Source organism: Chionomys nivalis, chromosome 24, assembly GCF_950005125.1.
Source record: "Chionomys nivalis chromosome 24, mChiNiv1.1, whole genome shotgun sequence".
Taxonomy (NCBI): Eukaryota; Metazoa; Chordata; class Mammalia; order Rodentia; family Cricetidae; genus Chionomys; species Chionomys nivalis.
Genome location: NC_080109.1, coordinates 16,583,550 through 16,607,328, shown reverse-complemented (window position 1 = coordinate 16,607,328; position 23,779 = coordinate 16,583,550). Strand labels below are relative to the sequence as shown.

General features: G+C 42.6%; 1 protein-coding gene across 1 annotated transcript in view; it reads left to right on the top strand.

The window, feature by feature from the left end:
* Positions 1-11,314: 11,314 nt before the first annotated feature.
* Positions 11,315-23,779, top strand: part of Arhgef26 (Rho guanine nucleotide exchange factor 26) — a 103,931-nt gene continuing 91,466 nt past the window's right edge. Inside the window, exons 1-3 of the mRNA XM_057757367.1 lie at positions 11,315-12,915; positions 13,816-13,855; positions 17,144-17,289. Of these exons, the coding sequence (XP_057613350.1) occupies positions 11,839-12,915; positions 13,816-13,855; positions 17,144-17,289 (1,263 nt within the window). The 5' untranslated portion in view covers positions 11,315-11,838. The remainder of the gene's footprint in view (positions 12,916-13,815; positions 13,856-17,143; positions 17,290-23,779) is intronic.

Sequence of the window (23,779 nt, the reverse complement as noted above, 5' to 3'; positions counted from 1 at the left end):
TGCATCAAAACCACCTGGATGCCTCTTCCCTGCAGCTTTATGGGTCCTAGCCCAGAACACAGGATGAGAAGCAGAGAACGAGGGTGTTCCTGTTGGAAACTGGTATTGGGTGCCTTGACGAAACTTCTGGTTCAATCTATGTGTGCCTTTGACTTAGAGAATGCTGCCTTTGTTGTCAATAAACATCTACTTTGTTTTATAGTACCTGAAAGGTATGTTTGCAAGCATTCCCCAGTTCTGTGCTCACACCCAATCTGGGCATCAGCTCTGTTTTAAAGAACAAGACACAGAATTCAGGGAGATCACTAATATTTAGCATTGTGAGACTGGTACGTCTTTGGCAGCCATTGGCATGTATGGTTTTAATTTTTGCTTCTCTCATGACTAATGAGATTGAGCGCTACATACTTGCTTTAAAAGCATTAGAATTTGCTTTTATATGCATGTATTTCATTGTCACCTGAAGAGTTTTACGACCGTTCCTCTGTGATTGGACTGTGCTCTTTATGTCTCGACCCTAATCTTTTGCCATTTATATTTGTACAAAATATTTTCTCCCATTCTTTCTAAAACATTTTCTCCTATTCTTTCTAACACATGCTTATGTTTTTTTAAAAAAAATCAAGTTATTTTATTAGTTAGTAAAATATCAAATGCTTTATGGGATGGGATATATCTTAAATGGAAACACCTTGATCAAATAATTTTTAAGCAACCTTGAAGTATTTCCAACAAAAATGGTTGAAAATTTGCTTGGAGTTGGGAATAACCTAAGGTCTTGTTTGACATAGTCTTTTGTGTTCATTATCAATTATATACTTTCAAAGAACAATTTTTCATAATTATTATCATAACTGCAGCTGTAGTTTCATGTAATTAGGCATTAACGTGTTTAATGATAGTCATCCAAACTGTAAAACTTGTGAACATCATAAATACATGTTGTGTGAATGAGTACATTAATAAATTTTAATGTAGTTTTTTTATTTATTCTTCTCTCATACACTACATCTGGACTGCAGTTTTCTCTTCCTCCACTTACCCTCCTCCCCATTCCACTGACTCTCTGTTTCCTTTCTGAGAAGAGCAGGTCTCCCAGGACTATCAAGCAAACACAGCATAACAGGCCACAATAAAGCTGGGCATACACCTTCATATCAAGGCTGGTTTGCTCAATCTTTCTGGTGTTAGTTTTTCAGAAAGCATATTCATAATGAAAATATTATTCCACGGTAAATATATGACTTCTTTTATATTAAGAAGCAGAGAAGTTGGCTAGTTAGGTAGAAGGGATGCACTATTGTGTGTATATGTACATAATGCTTGTGTTTTATAACGACTATATGAGCTAAGATTACTCTAATGCCCAGAGATCCACAGAGAACAATGAGATGCTTCTTAACGCTATTTCCAAGGGAATACTCAATAATTCTTTTTACTTTATATTTTTAATTTATATACATTTTCGACCCTTATTTTTGTTTCTGAATATCTGTATATTTATATGTAATAATCACCTGACACAGAAATCATAGGAAACATTTAGAAGATGCACAGAAGGATTTTATGAAGGTTGCTATTGATTTGTCACTGATTAAAGCAACACGTTTTCCAGAACGTTCATTCAATGCCAGATGCAGGCCTCTCTCACAGATACAGATAGTTCATGACTACGAAGAAATCTACTTAAAATTTTCTCATCACAATTGGCCATTTTAAAACAAAGATGTACACGAATTAAACTTGAGCCAGTTTCTGAGCTACATTGGTCTACACATTGTCACTATATTTAAACGCTCTTTAGATATTATGTCACCAACATAGACCCATAGCAAAATGAATAATAAACAAGTACGCAGAAGATGTGCCACAAACCTTCTTGCTCTTTTACAGACTTCCCTTTAATCCACCTCTCCCAGCCAGCCACCTCCTTCAGAGGCTATGTTGTACTCAGTGCTCTGTTTTGCACTGCTGAACTCAGCCAAGGACGGCTACAGGCCATGAAGAGAACGGCAAACCAAGAATAAATGATAGCCTTTCCCCAGCTCAGAGCTGGCCAGGCAAAGCTGGAAGGGAAGGACCTGGACAAAACCTCTAGATCCAAAGGGGACACCTCACGCCGATACAAGCAGGATGAGGAATGTTGGGGCGCTTACAGGGCAATGGCTTCCGGTCAGTCACAGGCTTTATCTCTCCCACCTCAGTGATGTTCAGAGTGAACGTTTATGCAGAGGGCTCAACTCCTCAGCCTCCTCCTCCCTCTTCAGAAGTAAAGTAACTGCTGATTTCTTGTGACTTGCACTCCCTCCTCAATTTCTGAGCAAATCTCTCTCACCTCATTACACACCAATTCACCTTGGAGGGTACCATTATCTCTGTGTGCTCAACCTATCTTTTTTTCCTTTTCTCTCCTCAGTTTGGTTTTCCTGTATACCAACCCCGGAGTCATCGCTTGTACTCAGCAGAGAACTTCTGCTGGGCCCATATTCATGGCCTCATATTTTGGATTCCTTCACAGACCCAGGAGTAAGTGTTTTGAGACAGGTGTCCTATGCACAGACGCTCGGGGGCCCTGAGGGAATTGAATCAATATATGTGACACACATATTTACAAATGTCGCTATACACTTCACCACGGAAGTCTCTCTCAAATAGGATCGCCAGGTTTCATGAATGGGAATACCCTATTCCTAGCCAAAACTAAATTCCCCATAAAAAATAAACGTAATTTTTAGTGTTGTAATCTGATGCAACCTTTCATCTGTATTTTATCTGCCAACCTTACTCCAAAATCAGTCGAGTAGTTAAATGAAACAATGCCCCTAATCTGCATGTCTTTACCCTAAAAACAAAGTTCCAGTCCTTTAATGGCTTTGGTCTGTTTCAAAACAGGGCATTTTGAATCATCTAGAATCAGTGCAGGAAGCATTTCAAAGTGGTTGCTAGGTGGCAGATGGCCACTTGGGAAAGTATTTTTCAGACTTGATTGTCACTACTGGGTGAGAGTAGCTTGGTAGTGAGTCTGGATGTGCACAGCACAGAAAGCTTTGCTTTGGGGCTACCTTTTGTGTCCAACTAAAACTTGATGGCAAAAGAGAGCTTAAAAAGTACGTCTGAAAAGATTTTATTTTGTATGCAATGCTTGAATGCCTAGGTAAACAGAGAACTAAATAATCACAGGGTTCAATTTATTTCAGCTGTTTTTTCCCCCCTTGCTGGATTTTTGAGATAGGTAAGAAAGGATTTCTGCCAAACAAATCTGGGCAGGAAAAAACTTGAAAGTACCGACCAGTCTTAAGTATCTCCACATTATTCTTGATATAATTTTACCTGGAAAAAAGGAATGCACACACAGAAATTTGATTTATCTGGAGTTCGCTTGCAAATAGAATTCTCCACACAAAGGAACAGTGTGGCCTATTCAGGTACACCTCTGTTCAAATTACTTATCTAAATCCATGAAACAAGAGTTGCGACTCTAAACGCTGTTTTTCGTTAATCCGGGAGAAAACTTAGACTACGAGAAAGCTCAGAAAATGAAGTGAATAGACACTGGAAGATAATTACCAGAGGAAAAATGACATTGGCCATAGCATCCATAAGGAAATATCTACAAAAATGACCAGACCTACTTAGAGGATATTGGTGTGTGATTTCCCCATTATGACTCTATGTTAAGTATATCAGCATTACACCATACGCAAATTGTGTTCCATCAAGTGTTCATTTTCATTTGACAAATTCAGAGAAATTGCTCCATATCTATTCTGTCTTAGTGAGTCCAAAGTCTTGTACCTAATAAAAGTCTCTATGTGTTTACTTGGGTCTGAATGGCTGTGGGACCAGGCAGGACAGAAACGTCTGTCAACAAATATGTATTTTCTGTCTTATTTTAATGTATATTTAAATATATTCTGTAGCTTGCTCATAAGAGATATCCCTTAGATTTATGGATTTATGTTCTTGAATTAATGCACAAAGGCATTAATTCAGGTGGTATAGTCTGTCAATCTTTTGCTTCTTTGATTCTGAGTCTGCTTTCTTCAAATATATATATATATATATATATATATATATTTTTTTTTTTTTTTCAGAAAAGAACAAAACTTAAGTTCTCCAGGGACTACCAGTTGCTACTCAGGTAAAAATTTAGTCTGTTTGGCAGCTTGTGCCGTCTCCTTTACCCATAACCATAGTTAGCTAAATCAACTCCCTACAACTCATTAATACGAATTCTCCTTCTCGGGAAACTTTGTTTTTGTTTTCTTCAGTATTCAAACTCCGGACTATAAAAAAAAACTGAGTTAGAATTCCAAGTCACCCATTATCAAGAATGGGAGAAATGGTTCAAACAAAAGGTTGTGTATTATTTCTATTCAGAGATGGAGAGATGCAGTTTATTTTCATGGGTAGCCTTAAAGACAAAGAGATCCCACAGAGTTAATCATTTCTTGATATAGGATGGATTACTTAGGTAAAAAAATAAAAACTAAAAAATCCCCCCCCCCAAAATAAACTAGTGGCGACTTTCACACCTACCCCACCCCATTGTCAAAGGATTTCAGCATGCAGTGGTGCCTTGGGGTGGCCCCTGGCAGGCAAGGGTGTGAATGCATGGGAGAAAAGCCCACAAACTCCAGGAAGCTGAAGCAACCCTTTTTCTATACACTCACTCAGGATTAGAGAGTTATTGCTACAGCTCATTAAAAAGGAGGAAAGGAATGCAGCTGTGGTACCTTCTTCTTCTTCTTCTTCTTCTTCTTCTTCTTCTTCTTCTTCTTCTTCTTCTTCTTCTTCTTCTTCTTCTTCTCCTCCTCCTCCTCCTCCTCCTCCTCCTTCTCCTCCTCCTCCTCCTCCTCCCCCCCTCCTCCTCTTCTTTTTTGCAATTTATTTTATTTTACTTTTGATTTGTTTTATTTTTTGAGACAGTTTTTCTGTGTGTATCCCTGACTGTTGTTGATCTCGCTCTGTTGCCCAGGCTGACCTTGAACTCAGAGATTTGCCTACCTCTGCTTCCTAAATGTTGGGATTAAAGGGATGAGCCATGGCCACCTGGCTCCTTTCTGTTTCTATGATTTTAAAAAATACCATAAGAAGAAGTTAATTAGGAGACAAAAGTTGATTGTGATTACGCTTTTAGGTCATAGTCCATCACTGAGGAAAATCAGGGCAGGAACTTGAAGCATACCCATGAAGGAACATTCTGGCTCCCTCCAGCTCATTCTTCTCCACTTTCCTTATAAGACCAAGACCATCTGTCCAGGGAATAGTGTTGCTCACAGTGAACTAGGCCTTCTTACATTAATTAACAATCAAGACAGTCTCTTACAGACATGCCTGCACACCAGTCTGATAAATGCAATCATTCAACTGAGATCACCAAGCAGGACAGTAGAAAGAGCGAGCGTGTCTAACTATTGTCACCTGTATTAGGAACCATTAGTCCTTAAAAAGCCATTTGTCCCTCCGGCACCTGCTGTAGTGAGCCCACCTTATTATCTATACAGACTAGGGGCTATTGCTCTACTGGTGCTGATAAGAGAGAAACCAGAACCAAATATAAACGCAAGAAGGAAATAATAGAAATAATAGGCACCAACTATTACTCAAAAGTTCTTCCCACATCTTCCTTCTATAACCGAAAAAAAAAAGAAAAGAAAAGAAAAGAAAAGCAGACGTTGTGATCTCAGCAGTTCCGCCCGAAGAAAGACTGAGTGGACCATGGACCATTGCATTAGTCCTTATTTTCATTCTGTTTCTAAAATATTGTTAGGAAATAGGCCATATTTCCAATTAAATCCCACCTCTTTCCTGGAAGTCTCTTAGAGGAATATGTATTCACAAAGAAAAAAAAATCAAAGACAAAGATAATTCTAAATTACTTTAGTTTCTATTAAGCTTTACCGTTTAAAATGTTTCCATAATTCTTAATTTGAAAAGCAACCTGTGACGAAGTCTGTGGAGGAAAACTCTGAAAAGGTGGTAACCCTGCCAAGGCCTAAGCACTGAGGTTTCCTTAGCTCTCTAGGTTATGCAACCAGATCAGTCCATGCAGCCCAGGTAGTTCCTTGTGGAACAAGAAAGATACCTAACAGAAAGGACTGTAGAAAATAAATCAGGACTAACTCCATTCCTGTTTCAGTCTTTGTGGTTCTGCTTAAGACCTAAGAGGAGGCAGTGAGTGTCCAAATAGAGAAGGGAAGATGTAACTGATGCAGGCAAAGCAGAAAAGTCTATCAGCAAGGTGGTCAAGCAGAGAAAAATGCTTAGATATGATACTGTCTTACCAATACAAAACAGTTAAGTTATTTGCCCATTCCAATCCAAATATAAGGAATGGTGACAATGTCTCCTGAGTCTTCTAGAGTGGTGGCAGGCAGGTAGTGCAGTTGGCAAGAACATAAGGCCATGCCAGACAGATGCAGCTGCCCTTTTCTGGGCTACAGGATGAGGTAAGAAAAGTACTTCAAACAAAGCAGCACCATTTTGCTAACCTTAGCACCCCACTTTCTTCCCTTCATAAACCCTTACTCAAGAGGCACACTAGAGGGCAGAATTTATATGTGGTTGCCACTTCCCATTACATACACTATTTCCTATGGACAGATGTTATCCAACAACTGGAAAGCTCTTGTTGTCAAAAGGTCCAAAGGGACCTGCCTGAAAAAGACTGTCCCTTATAGAGGGTGTGATGAGAGTGTTCACAATAGCAGACTTCTGACCAGCAAGCTCAAAGATTCTGCTCAGAGATGAGAGATGACCTAGGTCCCGGTCCTTGCCTCTTAGCAAGAATTCCTTCACAGTACTGAAGACAGCAGAAGACAGGAGGAAGAGCTCCCCTTATGATTCATCTTTCACAAGACCCACTCCTCAACCATGCTGCTTTCTCTAGTTTGGTTGCGTCCCTGGAGTAGGAGGCAGGCAGTGCCCTGGCACAATGACTAGATCAGTCCTACGGAGTCAGAAAAGTAGGGAGGAACATTTCCACAAAACTTACGTTTATAGCATAATATATCTAGTGTGGATCAGAGAGAGAGAGAGAGAGACAGAGACAGACAGAAACACAGAAACAGAGAGATAGAGACACAGAGACACATACACAGAGACAGACAGTGATACAGAGAGACACATATACATAGAAAGCCATACACACAGAAAGAGACAGAAAATAAATAAATATTGCAGAGTTCGCTATTACTTTCCAAGGATTATAACTAAATCCTAAGTATCTCTGAAAAGCCAAGTTGTCTTTTGTCAGGCCCATATTAATGGGTAAAGGGGAAAGAAAGAGGGCTTCTGCCACGCCAAAGGCTGGGTCTTGTCGCCATGGGCACTGAAATCACTGAATTGCTGGACCCTTAGAAAACCCTCAGTTTTGAACTTTCCTTTTCCCAAAGGTCCATGCTATAGAACCTTCCCACCAACTTCAACTGAGAATTCTTTATCTTGGGTAACCTAAATTGATACTGTCAATATCCCAGGTTATCATGTCTGAATTTTATTTGTATCAGAAAAGCTTAAACCAGAGACTTAGAGATCAGGACAATGCTGCACGCTCCTGTCAGCAATGTCCAAACTGTCCAGAAAGTCCTTGGTATCAAGCAGATGGGAATGCCAAGAAGCATATGTTGGGCACACACGTGCTTACCTATGCACTGAGGGTGGAACAGGAATCTGGTGTATATTCGGGCGTGCTTAGAGATCAACACATCGCAAACCACGTAGGCTACACACTTCCTTTTGCCGTGCCCTGCTTTCCAGAGATGACTCCAGACCCACTGCAAAAAGGATGAGAATTCCTAAATTATTAATTGGGAATTTTAAGTGCCAGAATCTTCCATGGAATTAGTACTTTTTGACAATCCTCCCCCCCCCCCCACACACACATACACTTAGCTTACTCCTCAACCCACAGCACCTGTGTCTGGTATTGTTCTGGTGACCTACAGACTCCCATTTGGCAGTTACTACAGTTCCGTAGGTGTGTGCCCTGGAATTGCACACACCTACAGACCTACACACCTAGGGGGCCATCCTCAGGCTCTCCAGTAAAGGAACAAAGAGGATCAGCGTGCTCCTTTGTCTTCCCTGAGCCGAATGCCTGCCCACATCCTTTCTCTCAGTCTCTATGAGGTAGCCACAGTTGGCTGCCCTATATCATCCAGGTAGAACTCTAAATAAGAATCATCAGATATATATACTAGATTAGCAACCACTTGGCACTTAAGAAATGTTGTCCGTCTAATCATTGCCCCACACTTTGCTCACATTGGAACGTCTCTTTTGGAAGCCCATTCCTTCTTTTCTGCTTGGAATATTTTGGCCCAGTTATATCTGCTATAACAGAGGTTTTCATAGAACGGGGAGCTTTCTGCTTATCTTACTCAATTTGAGTGTCTCTGTTGTCATTTTGATGCTTCAGGCACTTGAGACAAGTTGGATCCTTCGAGTAGACCTGGCCCACTGCTTCACTTTCAACTGCACCCAATCAGTATTTGTGGAAAGTGTAGCTAAATTACTTAAAGGTACATGGACATACCAGCAAAGATATTAAGTCTAATCAACATAGTGCACTTTAAATTAGCTAGATTATTGTGCTAAACACAACAATAAAAGTAAATATATCCTGCAATATACCACTGGATATTCTAATAATTCAATATGTGCTGTGGGACAATGGTCTGTACCCTGTCACTTGTATTTTGAATAAATGTTGATTGGCCAGTAGCCAGGCAGGAAGTGTAGGCGGGATGACCACGCAGGAAGCAGAGGTAGGGCTATGAGAAATCTGGGAAGAGGGAAGTTTCCATCTGCAATCGTCACCCAGACACAGAGCAAACAAGATGTGACTGCCTCAATGAAAAAGGTACCAAGCCACATGGCTAACACAGACAAAAATTATGGGCTAATATAAGTTCTAAGAGTTAATAAGAAGCCAGAGATATTAGGTCAATCAGTTTACATTGTATAAAAATTTCTGTCTTTTAATCAGAGAATAACGAAGGCAACACATTTTCGATGTGTTTATTAATGGCTAGAAAGAAAATCCCAGACACAAGACTACAACATGCTCTTTAAAAACACTGTTATTATTGATGCTAGTGTGTGTGTGTGTGTGTGTGTGTGTGTGTGTGAAGCCACACATCTTAAGTCATGGTGTACAAAACTTCAACTAATTTACTCTACTTGTATTTTACACTTTTTATTTAGTGCTTGGTACTAAAATTTTGTCTAAGCAAGTCTACAATTATTTTTTCAGTAAGTGTAAAGAGTTCCATAACACTACACATATTTTAACTAGTTAGTTGCTTGGCAACCAACTGACTATATCTTAGATTTGAAAGTATACAATAAATTGACCGAAGGCTAAAACACACAGTCTGTGTGTCCCAAAATTTCCCTGAATGAAAAAACAGCATTTGCTGTTTCATTGTTGTTTGGGAATTAGGCTGTTGCCCAGGAAGATGGAAGCAGAATCTGGGACTTCTTCATAAACACCAATCACAACTGAAAAACCAATATAATTCGCAGAGACACCAACTCTCACGTCACTACTTATAGGCTTTTAACTTAGGTTACAGATAAGATTGTCATCCATATTAAACCCTCATTTATCAGTTTCCACACTTTCTGAAATTAAATTTATTTTATTACATAAGGCTAACATTAATAATAAAAAATTCCCTATATTAAGGGCCTGTGTATGAACACAGAATCTGGCTCATTCCTTACGAAATGGTTGGCAAATTTCTTTTTTAAAAATGATTTTGGTAAACATTGTGATGCCATTTCTTCTAGCTCACAAAACTTCCTCATATCAAAGTTGTACAGCTTTGGTGAGTATAGAAACATATAAAGAAACACGACAAACTTCACCCTCCCTTTCTCCACCCAAAACAGAAAGAAGCATAGCTTGTAAACAGTGTGTGGTCGCACGAATGCTGACAGCTTGGAGACTCCCATGTGTGTGTCTTGCTAACGGCACCAATTCTACAGGCTCAACCAACTAAATTCATCTCGCTTCCAGGTTGCCTCATTATTCTTACACATCAGGATGTTCACCAAGACAGAGTCAGCTTGGCAGCCAACAGCTACGGGAGGGATGCTCGTTTTTCTTACTCATCTCCTCACTTACTCAACAGATACTTACCGTCTACTGGGTGCATGGCCCCTGCCTTCTTCAAGGTTACAATGCAAAGGCTAAGCATTAACACATAAACACGTAAGCTTGCAGATTTACAGAATTGGGTTAGTGTGGTAAAGAAAGAGACCAGGTGGGTTGGGGAAATAACCAGCACAGAGTGTTCTAGATCAGGGGACCTTTGTGGTGGAGTGACATCCCAGAAGGTCAAGAAAGTGAAGGCTCTAAGGCCTCGGACTTGGGTTGGTTAAGTACAGGTAGGGAGGGGACTGGGCTGTAAGGCTTGGCCCACCTCTAATCGGCCTCCTAATCTCTGATAAGAATTTGGAATTTACTCCTTGTACACTATTCTACACATTCATTTTCAGAGTGCATTACACACAATTGCACACTCAATACATATTTTGGTCTTTTGTTTATTTTTACTGTTTAACTTTCAAACACACAAGGTCCAAAGATTATGAAAATAATTCCACCTGGCCTCCGAGCAAGTTTTCCTCTGTGTGCCCACAAGCAAATCTGTCAATAGTCCACACAACATTATAAGTAGGGGAGTGAGGTTCACTTTGAAGATTGTTGGTGGCGCAGCGTGGTGGAACCACGTTCCCACCTGGTTCACCATTCCAAAAGGCATAGCGCCTTGCTCAAACGTGGTTTACCCTTTCAACCTCCTCCTCCCGGGCTCAGGGATCAGAAAGTATACCTTGCTGGGCGGTGGTGGCGCACACCTTTAATCCCAGCACTGGGAGGCAGAGGCAGGCGGATCTCTGTGAGTTCGAGACCGGCCTGGTCTATAAGAGCTAGTTCCAGGACAGGCTCCAAAACCACAGAGAAACCCTGTCTCGAAAAACCAAAAAAAAAGAAAAGAAAAGAAAGTATACCTTGGCCAAACTCTCACGACGGTTCCCACGTTGTGCTCCGAGGCACGACCGCGCCCTCCAGCTGGCTTCTGCGGCCACCGCCTGCGCTTCGACACTCTGGTACCCGCGTCTAGCACCCGGCTCAGGTGTGCAAATCCACTAGGCAGAGATCAGAGTGCACTTGGTGTAGGCGGGGACTGGTACTCCCGGACTCCTCAGAACAAGATTCCCGGGCGTACAGGGGCGGGGCCAGGGGGGTGCTGGCCCTAGCGTGGGGGCGGAGCTGGCGCCGCGGGCCTTGCTGCGCTGCGCGGAGTTGTTAGCCGGGAGCTTTGGTGCGGACCCAGGCCACCCACGGGGCGCGGTGCACTCCTTGATCTGCGCTCTGGACACCCGGAAGGGTGAGCGCGCTGCGGTCCGTGCAGCGGGGCCCGGTGGACTGGCGCGGAGCGGGCGGCTGGATGGAAGCGCCGGGGAGCGTCCCGCGGCGAGCTGTCGGTGCCAGCTGAACTCTTCCCAAGTCGGCTACCCTCTGCGAGTGGGCTCTCTAGGTGCCGGCGGGCTTTGGGCGCGGGAAAAACGCAGAAGAGACCGGATTCTTCCTATCGGCTGCAGGACGGATCTCTGCCCGGGGTCGCCAAGCGTGGCGGGAGGCGCTGTGCCCGAGAAAGGGCGGGTAAGTGCGGCGCTGCCGAGTCCCGCGCGACACTCGGGTGACTGCCAAACTGGGAGCCGGCTAGGTTCCCAGACGAGACCAGTTGTCCGGAGGCAAAGTTTCTTCCTTTTAAGCAACCTGAGCAGCTCTTCTTCTCCCGGGGCCGGCCCCAAGGCCCCGCTATGGACAGCGAAAGCGAGGTGGATTTTTCCAGCAACGGCGTCACCCCTTTGTGGCGGAGACGGTCCACCCCTCCTCTCCAGCTGCTCGGCCGGAGCAAGTCGAGGCCACAATCCTACCAGAGCCCCAGCGGGCTGCTGATTACCGACTTCCCGGTGGAAGAACTGGCCGCTCTGCCCGCGCCTCAGACTCCCGCCCGCGTGCCCGCCGCCCCGGACGACAGGACGGTGTCCAGGAGCCCCCAGCTTCTGTGCGCCCACCGGAGGCCCGTGACCAATGGCCGCACGGTGTCCCCGGATTATAGAGCTGCTTCTCCTCGACTTCGACGGCCCAAGTCACCCCTAGTTCTTCACGCGGCGTCGGGAGTCTCCCCGAAGTCCCCTGCTAATGGCACGGTGGCCTCGCCTACGGTGCTGTTGTCCTACGCCTCCCGGACTCCCGACCCTCCTGCCTCGTACGTCCCGGAGGAGGACCGCACCGGGATAACTGCCAGTAAGGTATCTTCGCCCATTGCCAATGGCCTTGTCCCGAAAAGCGACTCACCTGGCTCACCTTCTCAAACTGGTCAGACGGCTAGGGACTTGGAACCGGGCTCCTCGAGACTCTCCCCTGCTCCCCAACACAGGTCTTCTGAACACAAACTGCCGCTCCTAAGGCTGTCCTCCCAAGGGAATGAGCTCCAGAACCCTCCCGTAGTTTTGAGTACCAACAGCCCGGCCGCCCTCAAGATGGGAAAGCAGCAGATTATCCCGAAAAGCCTTGCCTCGGAGATTAAGCTGAGTAAATCCAACAGTCAAAACGTAGAGCCCCACAGGAGACTCCTCAAGGTGCGCAGCATGGTGGAGGGACTGGGAGCACCCTTGGGCCACGAAGGGGACGAAGGTGAAGTCGACAACGACATGGACAGCCCGGGCTCCCTTCGGCGAGGCTTGCGGTCCACTTCTTACCGGAGGGCAGTGGTCAGCGGGTTTGATTTTGATAGCCCTACCAGCTCAAAGAAGAAGAACAGGATGTCCCAGCCTGTTCTGAAGGCAGTCATGGAAGACAAGGAGAAGTTCTCTAGCCTGGGAAGGATAAAGGTAGGACTGGGCAGGCTCTCATGCCGTTCATTAAACTCAAAATGAATGTGCTGGCGACAAGGTTTGAATGATCGTAGCACTTGTGATAACGTTCAAGTAAGTTGGGTTTTACTCAGTGTCTCAATGGTGGAACAATGCGCTGACCTCTCTTGTTTGCATTAGTCACCTTGTCCCTTTTTAATATTTTATTGCCGTTAATCATTGGGTGTATTTGACAAGCTCGTAGCTTAGAGCTTGAGTGAGGGTGTGAAGTTATGTACTCTGATACAGGCCTAGCTGGCCGTTGCACTTACTGAATATTTTTTCTACCGGGACCTAAAGGAAAAAAGACAACTAGAGAGGGATGTTTTGATGTGCCGCTTTCCTAGAACAAGACAGATCGAAGCAAGAGGGCCAAGACTGCCTTTGGCAGTCACATTTTTCTCCTGATTCATCAGAGAACTGGAACCAGTCTATATAAACGTCACATATGTAATACAGGAACAAGCCTGTTTCCTTTTAGACTTACGGTCTTGAAGGGAAGACTTTACATTTTATGTCCAAACCCCTCCCCCAGCTGTCAAGGACAGCAAAGTTCAGTTTAACAGCAGCAAGTGGGACTGCCAGTCAATTTTAGGGTCCTTGGTCTGGCTTAACAGGATGTGGGGGATGCTGTACATTTTATTTTACTGTTACTGTGAATTGGCATGGGATTCTTTGCAGTGTGCTTTTGGAAATCTGAGGGTATAACAAAAAAAGGGGGGGCATTTGCTTACAATAGCTGTATTTTCTACTTGGCTCATTCATACATAGTTTGCTTCTCTCTCTCTCTCCTCTCTCCTCTCTCTCTCTCTCTCTCTCTCTCTCTCTCTCTCTCTCCCTCTCTCTCTCTCTCTCCTCTCTGTTTTTGTTGTCTCTTAGAAAAAAATGCTGAAAGGACAAGGAACATTTGATGGGGAAGGTAAGCATTTAATTTCCAGACTTTTATTGCGGCTACAATATGGTGCATCAATTATAAGTTGAAACCTAACTTTAGTAACAAAGACTGCTTGTGATGAAAAAACAAAATCGCCCAACTTTGTCTTGGACTATACAGTATAAAGCTAAGGTTTTTACCTAGAGGGGGCATTTTTTATAAGCTGGTAACCTTTTTGGTTCACATCTTGGGAACTTTCATTCTTCTTTGCCCTGGCTCCATCCCACCTGCCTCAAAACAGAGCAAGCTCTTTAGTCAAGCACTCTGAAATTGATGCTTGGATCCTACGTGGTATTTCCTTAGGTCTCATTTATTTATTTATTTATTGTTCCTTAGTATTATTTTCACCTTCGATTTTCACTTCTGACTTCCTGTTTTCCTACCAAGTTTCATATTTGGGGCAATGCAGCTTTTCTGGTGGGAAAAAAAATAAAACATAACCTTAAGAATTTGTGGTCTGTATATTATTGGTTATTAAGGACTTCAGAAACAGTAGTGGCTTCAGCCAGGTGTCCACATGCTAATCAGATTAGTGGGCTCTGTAAATAGACGGTCAAGTGTCAGCCAACTGGAGGAGCATGAAGGGAGCAGTCTCAGCCTCAGCCCGGAGGCTCCTGAGGACAGTGAGTGGACTTACTTTCTGTCATGCTTCGAAATGCTGAGAGTTTCCACCCTTAAATAGATAGAGAAGGAAGGCCCGCCCTTCCATAAGAAAAGCTAATGGAAAGCCACGAAAGTTGAAAATATGTAATTTGGGTGATTGTAAAATAGTTCCCGCATAGCTACAAATAGGTAATTAATGAAGTCATTGTGCTAACTGTAGAAAGTAATTGCGATGTGGAGAAGAAACCCAGATACGGTATTTGGACTAGCTGAGGGAAATTCATCTCCTTGATTTTATAATTGGGAAAATTCAGAAGCCCTGAGAATCTTAGTGACTCATCCCCACTGACACCCCTGAGGACACTGTGGAACTTAGGGCTGATGATTTAATGCACGTTGCTGTTTCCTGGACTATTGTACCGATGTGAAGTCAGCAACTCTCCACTTTGCGTTTCCTTCAGAGGATAATTTTTGCTTCTGGGAAGTTGAGCTCGATTCTGTGAAGGCATTAAAGGGTTGAAAAGTTTGAGTGTTTTAAAGTCAGAATAGGCAGCTTGCGTGTCATCTCCTTGTGTCAGCTTTGTCTGAGTATCTTATCGATTCTTATACACGATGGTGTAGATATGTTTTTTGTTTGACACGTGTAAGGGAAGAGTGCAAGGTGGCCTGGAGGATTGCACGTATGAGGCAGTGTTGTCCAGTGGTGAGAGCTTGTGGTGCCGGGTTCTCAATGTTTCTAGTCATTGACTGAGTGGCAGGGATGCAAGAAGTGTGCGTCATCAAGCCCTGTCTCTCGTGAAATGAGGGTGATGCTACTGCAGAGAATGAGTGAGAAATTGCCTCGATGTTCATATACACGATCTGTGCCTCCCCTGGAACTACTCTAGAACTGCAGAAACTGAGTTTGACTCACTTATTTGCACATGCAGAACAATCCCAGAATAGTCAAGTCTTGCATCGACTCCGGTGCTACTGTAGACACAGTGCACACAGAGCTATCTGTGGTTGCCAAGAGAAAAAGCAGATGTGGAAAGCGTTCCTAACTTCCTAAGCCCTATACCAAACTCAGAATCTTCCCCATCATTCCTGAATCTTCTGTCTTCTGCTTTCTATCTTACAGAATCCCTTGCATTCAGGATAAAATACAATCATTGCAGTGTGAAAGAAACTGAATCCTTTTGCACTCAGGATAAAATCTAATTTTTTTATTTAGATTTAGATTTGGACTGTGTGGCTCATCTCTGTAAACACGTCTTGCATTTTCTGAGCACTGTCCATAGCCCTCATACAACTGCCTCGACCTTCATCAGACCTCCTAAGGTTTCTATTCTTGCTTCAGAGAGTGACCATCTGCTTTTTCGTGAGCTCTGTTGCTTTTCTACTTTCAGAGCTGCGGTTGTCCTCATTGACGCCTCTCCGACACCCAGGCTGGATCAGATTCTGTCAGAACAACTCTGCACACATATGTTCCCTTCTGTCACTATGTGTTTATGTGAGATCACAAACCCTTCAATAACCTGTGATCCCACTTGGGGTAAAAACCAGGGTCCTTTTGGTGGCCCCATATGACCTGCCCTGCACTCACCTCTTATCTTCTGGGATTTCAACCCTCTGCTGGTATTCCTGCCACATTGGCCTTGCTGCTTCTTGTCCATACAGACACAGGAGGCAGATTCCTGCCGCTGGGTGTTTGTACTTGGGGTTCACTCAAGTGAAATATTCTTTCCTGGGCTCAACAGATAATGTGCTTTACAGCACAAATATAAGGAATTGAGTTTGTGTTACCCAAACCCACATGAAGCCAGGTGTGGAGAACACATCTGTAATACAAGTCTTCCTCTGGTGAGCTGGTATAGTGACAAAGAAGGTGGACAGCATAGACGGACACGAGAAGTTGTCTTCTGATTTTTCAGGTGTGTTGTATGTAACACCTCCCCCCCAACACACACACCTATTTCTCTAGCTGTACAAATGGTTTCCCTTCTTACCTCTTATGTCTTGCCTTAATTATGTCCTGTGAGGCCTTCCTAAACCACCCTTTCTTCCCAGAATTCCTAACCCTTCCATCATTTGTTTTTTCTCCATGACAACATAGTCATATTTGAAATACTATGAAAGTTAATTGTTTACTTCAATCTCTTTCGTTTTATGTCAGCTTCATGAGCATGGAGATTTCTTATCTTTTTTTGTCCATTGTATTCCTAGTTGCTTAGCAGTTGCTGGCATCTAGTAGACATTTCCTAAATGTCAGGAGGATGAATAAATTTGTGACTATGAGGTTCATTCTTTTTGCTAACTTAACTTTGGTTCATGGAGGGATAACAAGTATCTTTCCCCTTATTTTCAGAAAGTAAAACATTGCAGATGTACAGTAAGTGTCTGCTAAATAGATAAGTGGAAGGACCAGTGATAGGCATTGAGAAAACATAACATGGACTTAATTTAACATGAGTTACAGTGGGTTGAGGCTAACCATGCTTTATGAACAGTGGACAGAGATATCGAAACTTGGAATGCCATATATTCTTTTGTGACAAAACATATTTGCTTCCCCACCCAACTAATAATTAAGCCAGCACTAACCATTGTATAAATGCAGCCCTTTGTTGAGAGCAAGTGACAGAGCTATTTGGGGGCAACTAGTGACTTAACTGACTTGTTTTCTTGAAGAAAATGCAGTCCTGTATCAAAACTACAAAGAAAAGGCCCTTGATATCGACTCTGATGAAGAGTCAGAGCCCAAAGAACAGAAGCCAGAGGAGAAAATCGTGATTCACCATAAGCCACTGAGGTCCACGTGGAGCCAGCTCTCTGCGGTGAGTGTTTCCATTCTCCTCTTCTGTGTGCGCGAGGAAAAGGCCAATTTGTGGAAGTCGTGCATGAATGCGGCTTTTATTTTTTTTCTACCGATGATCCTGTAATTCTAAGAAAAAAAAGACTCTTTGCATTGCAAAATGTTTCTGGAAACTGCAGACCAGTAAGAACGTGGAGTTTGACACTTCTGGTCAGGAAAAGCAGGTTTGATAAAATGACAGAACGTGCCTTGAGACTGATGTTGTGTGGACTCAGTGAATTCTCATTCAGTATGCATGTAATGATAATATAGCCCGGATGTTTTCATAGTTGCCCATATATATACATATAAATGTGCTGTATAGATATATATGTTTATTTGCGTGTATGTACAATGGAGAATCAATTACAGTTGTTCTTGGGCATTTTATTTTATATAACCATATGGATATTTTCTTGAAATTAGCTAGTGAGGCTCTCTGTACATCTTCTGTATATGTGGTTCTAATGTTTTTGTAATAATCTATAATTTCTTCTTTCTGGATCAAACATATTTTGTTTTTAGCCATAGTCAGTTTTTCCCTGGCTTATAAAATGCCATGTGTCACTGTGTTTTCCTGATCGAGTTTGGGCATACCTTGTCTGACTGCCTGGTGCATTAGCAAATTGGAAGGAGCTCCCATGGCTAGGTAAGGGTGGTAAAGACACTGCATCCAAAGCAGGCCAGTGAAGCTCTGAGTGTCGTAGGCACGATCGGAACAGAGGCAGCTCCCTCTTAAGCCGTGCTGAGGGTTGTTCAGTCCTGATCCTCATGGGTTTTGAGAAGCCACCAGCCTAGCACACAGTTGCACATGTTGGTGCTGTGCAGCCAGGATCATGGAAATTCTGTGCTAAAGGCGGGGGGGGGGGGGGGGGAGCACAGCTTCTACTTTAGGCTCCGTCTCTCCTCGTCTAACCTGTATGCAAGTTCAAAGTCTAGAATCATGTCCCTTCCCCTCCCCCCCCCATCTCCATCTTTCAGAGATAGAGTCTCACTATGTAACTCTAGCTGGCCTGGAATTCTCTATGTAGACCAGGCTATCCTGGAACTCAGAGATCCACCTGCCTCTGCCTCTTCAGTGTTAGGATTAAAGATGTGTGCCATCACACCTGGTCATCTTCTTCTCCTAATCTTGTTCTATGGCAAATCTGTTCCTCTGTGGTACATCCAAGCTGTGGTACGTATGAAATTATGCCCAGAATGACAATGCTGATAGCAACAGGGTAGTCAGTGAGAACCAGTGATTCTTTTGAGTGTGGGTGATAGGGAGTAGTGAGGGCTGTGATGGGTAGGCCTTTGTAAATTGAACAACTACTTCTTCAAAGCTTCATTATAATACGCCAGGTGCTCTGATACAAAAATCTAGACTTTGGTGAGTATGAGCTGAATTTAAGTTTTAGGGAAATGTTATGTGGATCCAGCAAACCATCTGTATTTTCTCCACTAATTGTGCGCCTCTTCCATGACATTCCTAGGATTTTTTTTCTATGGGGCTCGGTGGTAAAATGTCTCCAGAAAGTTGGTGTATTAGTTATGTTATACCCTAATAAAATGATCTGATGATATGCGTGTATCAGAACAGATACCTGGAAAATGTAGCTCTTAACAACTGTCGTTCAGTTCCCATTCATTTGTTGATATGGACCATTTGGTAAAGGATGTGGGAGAATTTTTTTTGTTTTATTTTTTGTGTTTTCACTTGTGACAGCCGCTGTACTTGCTGTAAGCCTAAGTCCTGGGGATGGCTTTTGAATTCTCAGCAGAAATGTGACTTCTGTGTCACCGTTTGATCCAGCTTAACTTCAACACTAAAACTGAGGCTGCCATGCTCGTGACCTCCCGGCATCTGACTTTCATTGCAGTGAACAAACACAATGCAGTTAAGTCAGGCTGGATGTCCTTCAGTACAACTTTGCCTATGAGCTTGTATTTTCACTTGGCCGGGAGGAAACATGCTGATGCACCTTTAACTTAGAGTGTGGCGTCTTTGATTTGAGTGTTCCCAGGAAGCTCATGTGTATTTATGGAGTTCTTTGGCTGTTGCATGGTCAGACTTTTGCCACCTACATAAATGCTTATATATGAATCTGCATGTTCCTTGCAAATTTTCTATTTCCCTTTCATTAACATTTTACTTTATCATATTATAAAGTGCTGTTGACATACAGAAAAGTTAAAAAAAAAAAAGAGCCAAACAGATAGTCATAAGGGTAGTAGATCTCCATGTATTCACCAATTATAAACAATGAATATTAATATTTTAACCCCTATTTCTCAGTCTCTGCTTTTGAGGCAGTCAAGTTCAATGCCCCTATTTTCCTGTGTTCTTGTTTTTTCTCCCCAGAGAATGACTATCCTGAGGGTCTTTGTCCTCATATGGCTTTCCTTTTTCTAAAATACTATTTAAGATCCAGTCTCTGTGTTTAGCCCAGACTGTCCTCAGTTTATCTTGTCATAGTCTTCTGAGTGCTAGGATTAGCTGAGGTGGGAACTCTATCTAGTACAAAGGTGGAACCAGTTCTGGAACTCAGCAGAGTTGATCCTGTAATCCTAAAAGGTAGTTACTAGCACGTGTTAATAAATGGGCACGTTTTAGTCGGGACCACAAGTAGAGGAGGCTTCGTGAATAAGTAACATTGTCAGGGTAAGTAGTCATGGTCCCTCCTTATCTGTCTGCCCTCCTATCCTGATGCTTTCTTAGACAGCAGAGACAGCATTGAAGACAGTTCTTAGAAGACTTCTGTTACTGAGATTGGTCTTGGTATCATCTTGCCACACTTAACTTTTATTGGGTTAGTGGTGTCGCCCCCACGTAAAGTCCTTGCATGTATCACTTTTACCCAAACTCTTCCTTCAGTGTAGCCGTGATCCCTGAAGGAGAACAAGACAAGCAGTTTTCCAGTAGTTGGCATGTCTCAATTTGGCACACATTTAACTTTTCACTTAAGAGGTCCCTGCGTGGGCGCACATGCGCGCTGGCCATTGTTGAATGTTTAGTTTTGAAAAAGCTCTTATCTGTGTGGCAAACACCTGCCTGCCTCCTAGCATGATGCAATTTTCTTATCTGTTGACTGTACGGAGCATGCAGTATGCCAAAGTCTCTTGATGTGCAGCAATTTGCAGTAATTTATGAGTTATATAAGCTCTGTAGGCCTTCGTTCTGTAGTGTAATTTATCTGTGTGTTTTTAAGCATATGACTCTTTTGATTTTATTGGCTACTGCCAGGAAGGGAAGTGCTCAGCCACACAGGTGCAGGCAGTTTTAACACAGGGACGGGACAGTTTTAACTGCGGTGTTATGAGCATTTAGGGATAAAGGAGAGGCAGACCCATGTAAGAGAGGTTAGTTACTCCCTCGTTGGAATGAGCATTTCGATTGCACAGACTTCAAGCGAACTGGTGGTTTATGCGTTTATCAATGTTATCTCAGCCCACAGGTTCCCCGTGTAGAAATAGAATTATATTGTAGTCCAGAAAGTGGCTGCATTCATTCATTTCCTAGGGTGGAGCAGGCTCAGACCTCATACACTTGACTGTCGCTGTCAGTGCCTCCCTTCAGGGTTGTACCGCATCTCAGTACCCAGGGTTTAGTTGTTTAAATGATGTTTGAGATCGTGAAGTTGTTTCGACCTCAAGGGTTCGGTATCTGGAACCGAGCCCAGAGGCAGGGAACCTGCCTCACACAGGTGAATGGCTGAGTGACTCACCAACATGAAGGCAGGACCCCGAGCCAGCAGTTCTTGGGTCTCTGGGAAAAGCTGTGGGTTTAAAGGGAAATATTGATTGTGTTAGTCAGGGGTAGAACACTGGGTACTTGTGACGCTGAGTGCCAGGTGCACTGCCAGTTGAGCTCTGGGTGGAAAGTGAGCTCTGGTTTCCTCCAAAGTTTTGTCATTACTAGGATCTCAGGAGTGTCGCTCTTTTCTGCATGGACTTTTGCTTTTCGTCGTTAACTCTCACCCCAGGCGCATGCTGGCACATTTAGAAAGTGGCCTGTGAAACCCGTGTTTGTTCAGTTACATTCAGTGACAGCACCAGAGCAACCCTTGCCAGCCATGCCCTGACCCCATTGCAATGGGGTGTGTTTGTATAATTTCTCTTACCTTGAAGTGCCAGGTACCTCTGAGCAGGGTGTTCAGGCTCCCGGGGCAGAAGCTGGAACATGCCGGCATTCTTTCCACACCTAATATAGTCATCCACTCGTGGACTCTGCTGTGCTTGCTGGCGTGCAGCTTTATCAGCCATCAGCCATCAGTTCAGATGTTTCTTCCCTGTGCTTAAAGAATTCAAGCTCTCAGTCAGGCATTGTTGTTTTACATTTTCATCAGAGTGCTTTGGCTAATGCTATGATGTGGAATCCAGAATTAGGATCTTATACTCTCTGCTTCTGCATGTGGGTAGTAACCTTTGGAAGGCTTTTTGGAACGTGCAGAAATGAGAAAGGGAAACCAGGACATTCACAAGAATAATTTTGTTTAGGCTAAAGATAAAGCGCGTCTTTTGAATTTTAGCAGTATAATCAGATGGGACTTATTCTTCTAGGATTTAGCCTACATGTATTGCAGAAGATACTGTTTTTGCTTAAAACCAGAGATGAACAAATATAAAAGCCATGAATAGCATTCCCTTTTGGAGAAATACTTAACACATTTAAAAGCCAAAGAAAATGTTCATTCTGGTCTTTAAATTTTAACACTTGCCCACATTGTTGCTTAAAATAGAAGCTTCTGCAGGCCAATATGTTTTCATTAATAGTTTTGTAAGACAGCAATCTCATAAAGTTTTTTTTTTAACCTTTGATAGCAATTGATGTTGTCTAATATCTTTTGATCTTAATTTTCTACTAAGCTCATTTATCTAGTGCCCACAATCATGGACCCATGCCTTTGCGTACCTTAGGGCACATGGAGGTCAGAGTACACTTGGGCTTGGTTTTCTCAGGTCCCAGGGTTTGAAATGAGGTTTGAAGTAAGGTCAGCAAGTCCCTCTGAGCTCTTGCCTGTCATCTCTGTTTAAAGTATAGACATTAACCATCCTTCATGTTTGACTATTTTACCCCTTGATATATGGTCACCTGGAGTACTAGTCACATGTCTGTGATGGATAATAGGACTTCTAGGCATGGTCTTAGCATGTCGCTGTAATTATGTTGAAGTGTTCTCTTAGCATTTTTGAAAATTAATTTTAACTTACATAAGCAATATGTAACATGGTCCCTATGGAGAACACAATCCAAATGTTTTTATAATCCCAATTTTCTTTCCTTTCCCACAGATAAGTTATTCTAAGTTTAGTAACACTTTATAAAATCTACATACATATTTAAGAAAAATAGGTTATATATGCTCACATAAATAATTAGGTCGTTTACAAGATAACATTTGCCTTTTCTGACTCGTGAGTCTTACAAACATTTGAGGTCCATAGGTGAAATGATTGACATTGCTGAGATTGCTTCACTATTCTGTAGGATTTATGTATAATACTTTTACTTTTTCTTTTGACTGGCATGTACTCATTATATGCAGAGCTGGATTTCATAAAGATGTTTTCTATGCAACGTATCATGTATTTTGACTTTATTTCCTCCATAACTTCCCTTTTATCTCACTTGTGTTAGTCTTCTTTCCTCTCCCAGCCTTCCTTTTGCTATACCATATATGTATATATTATGTTTATATATAATGGTTTTACATGTCTCTGTATAAAACCTAGGGTTCACTAATGAATAAACATGATATTTGTCTTTTTGAGTCTAACTTACTTTGCTTGATATAATGACTTCAAGTTGCATATTTAGTAAGTTATGTAATTTTCTTATTCTTTATGACTGAATAAAACATTGTGTCCATACAACCTTTTTACATTAGTTTGTTTATACATTCTCTTTATCTAGTCATCTGTTGATGAACACATAGGCTGACCCCGTTACTTATGTATTGGGAACAGAGTCACAATGAACAGAATTGTGACAGTATCTCTCGCATATTGACTTAGAGTTCTTTGGATATATCTGGAATTGATTTAGCTGCATCATATGTTCAGTTTTATGTGGGTCCGACATACTGGTTTCCATAGCACCCGTCTAACTTACATTCCTGTTGTCTCTGTTTCCTTTTCTCCCAACTCTCACCAGTGCATGTTTTCTTGTCATAATTTCAGTTTGCGTTCTTTGGTGGACACAGATGTGGAGCGTACTTTAATATGTTTGCTGATCTTTTGCTTTGCATCTTGTGAGAACTATCTGTGTGAGAACTAAATGAGCTAACTGCCTTAGCTCATTTATTGATTGGGTTGTCGGGTTTTAGTTTGATAATTAGAGTGTGTGTGTGTGTGTGTGGTCCTTTATATACTTTAGATAGTAGTCTATCCGATGTACTGTGTGTGTGTGTTAGATAGTAGTTTATCTGATGTACTGTGTGTATCTGTGTGTGTGTGTTAGACAGTAGTCTATCCGATGTACTGTGTGCGTC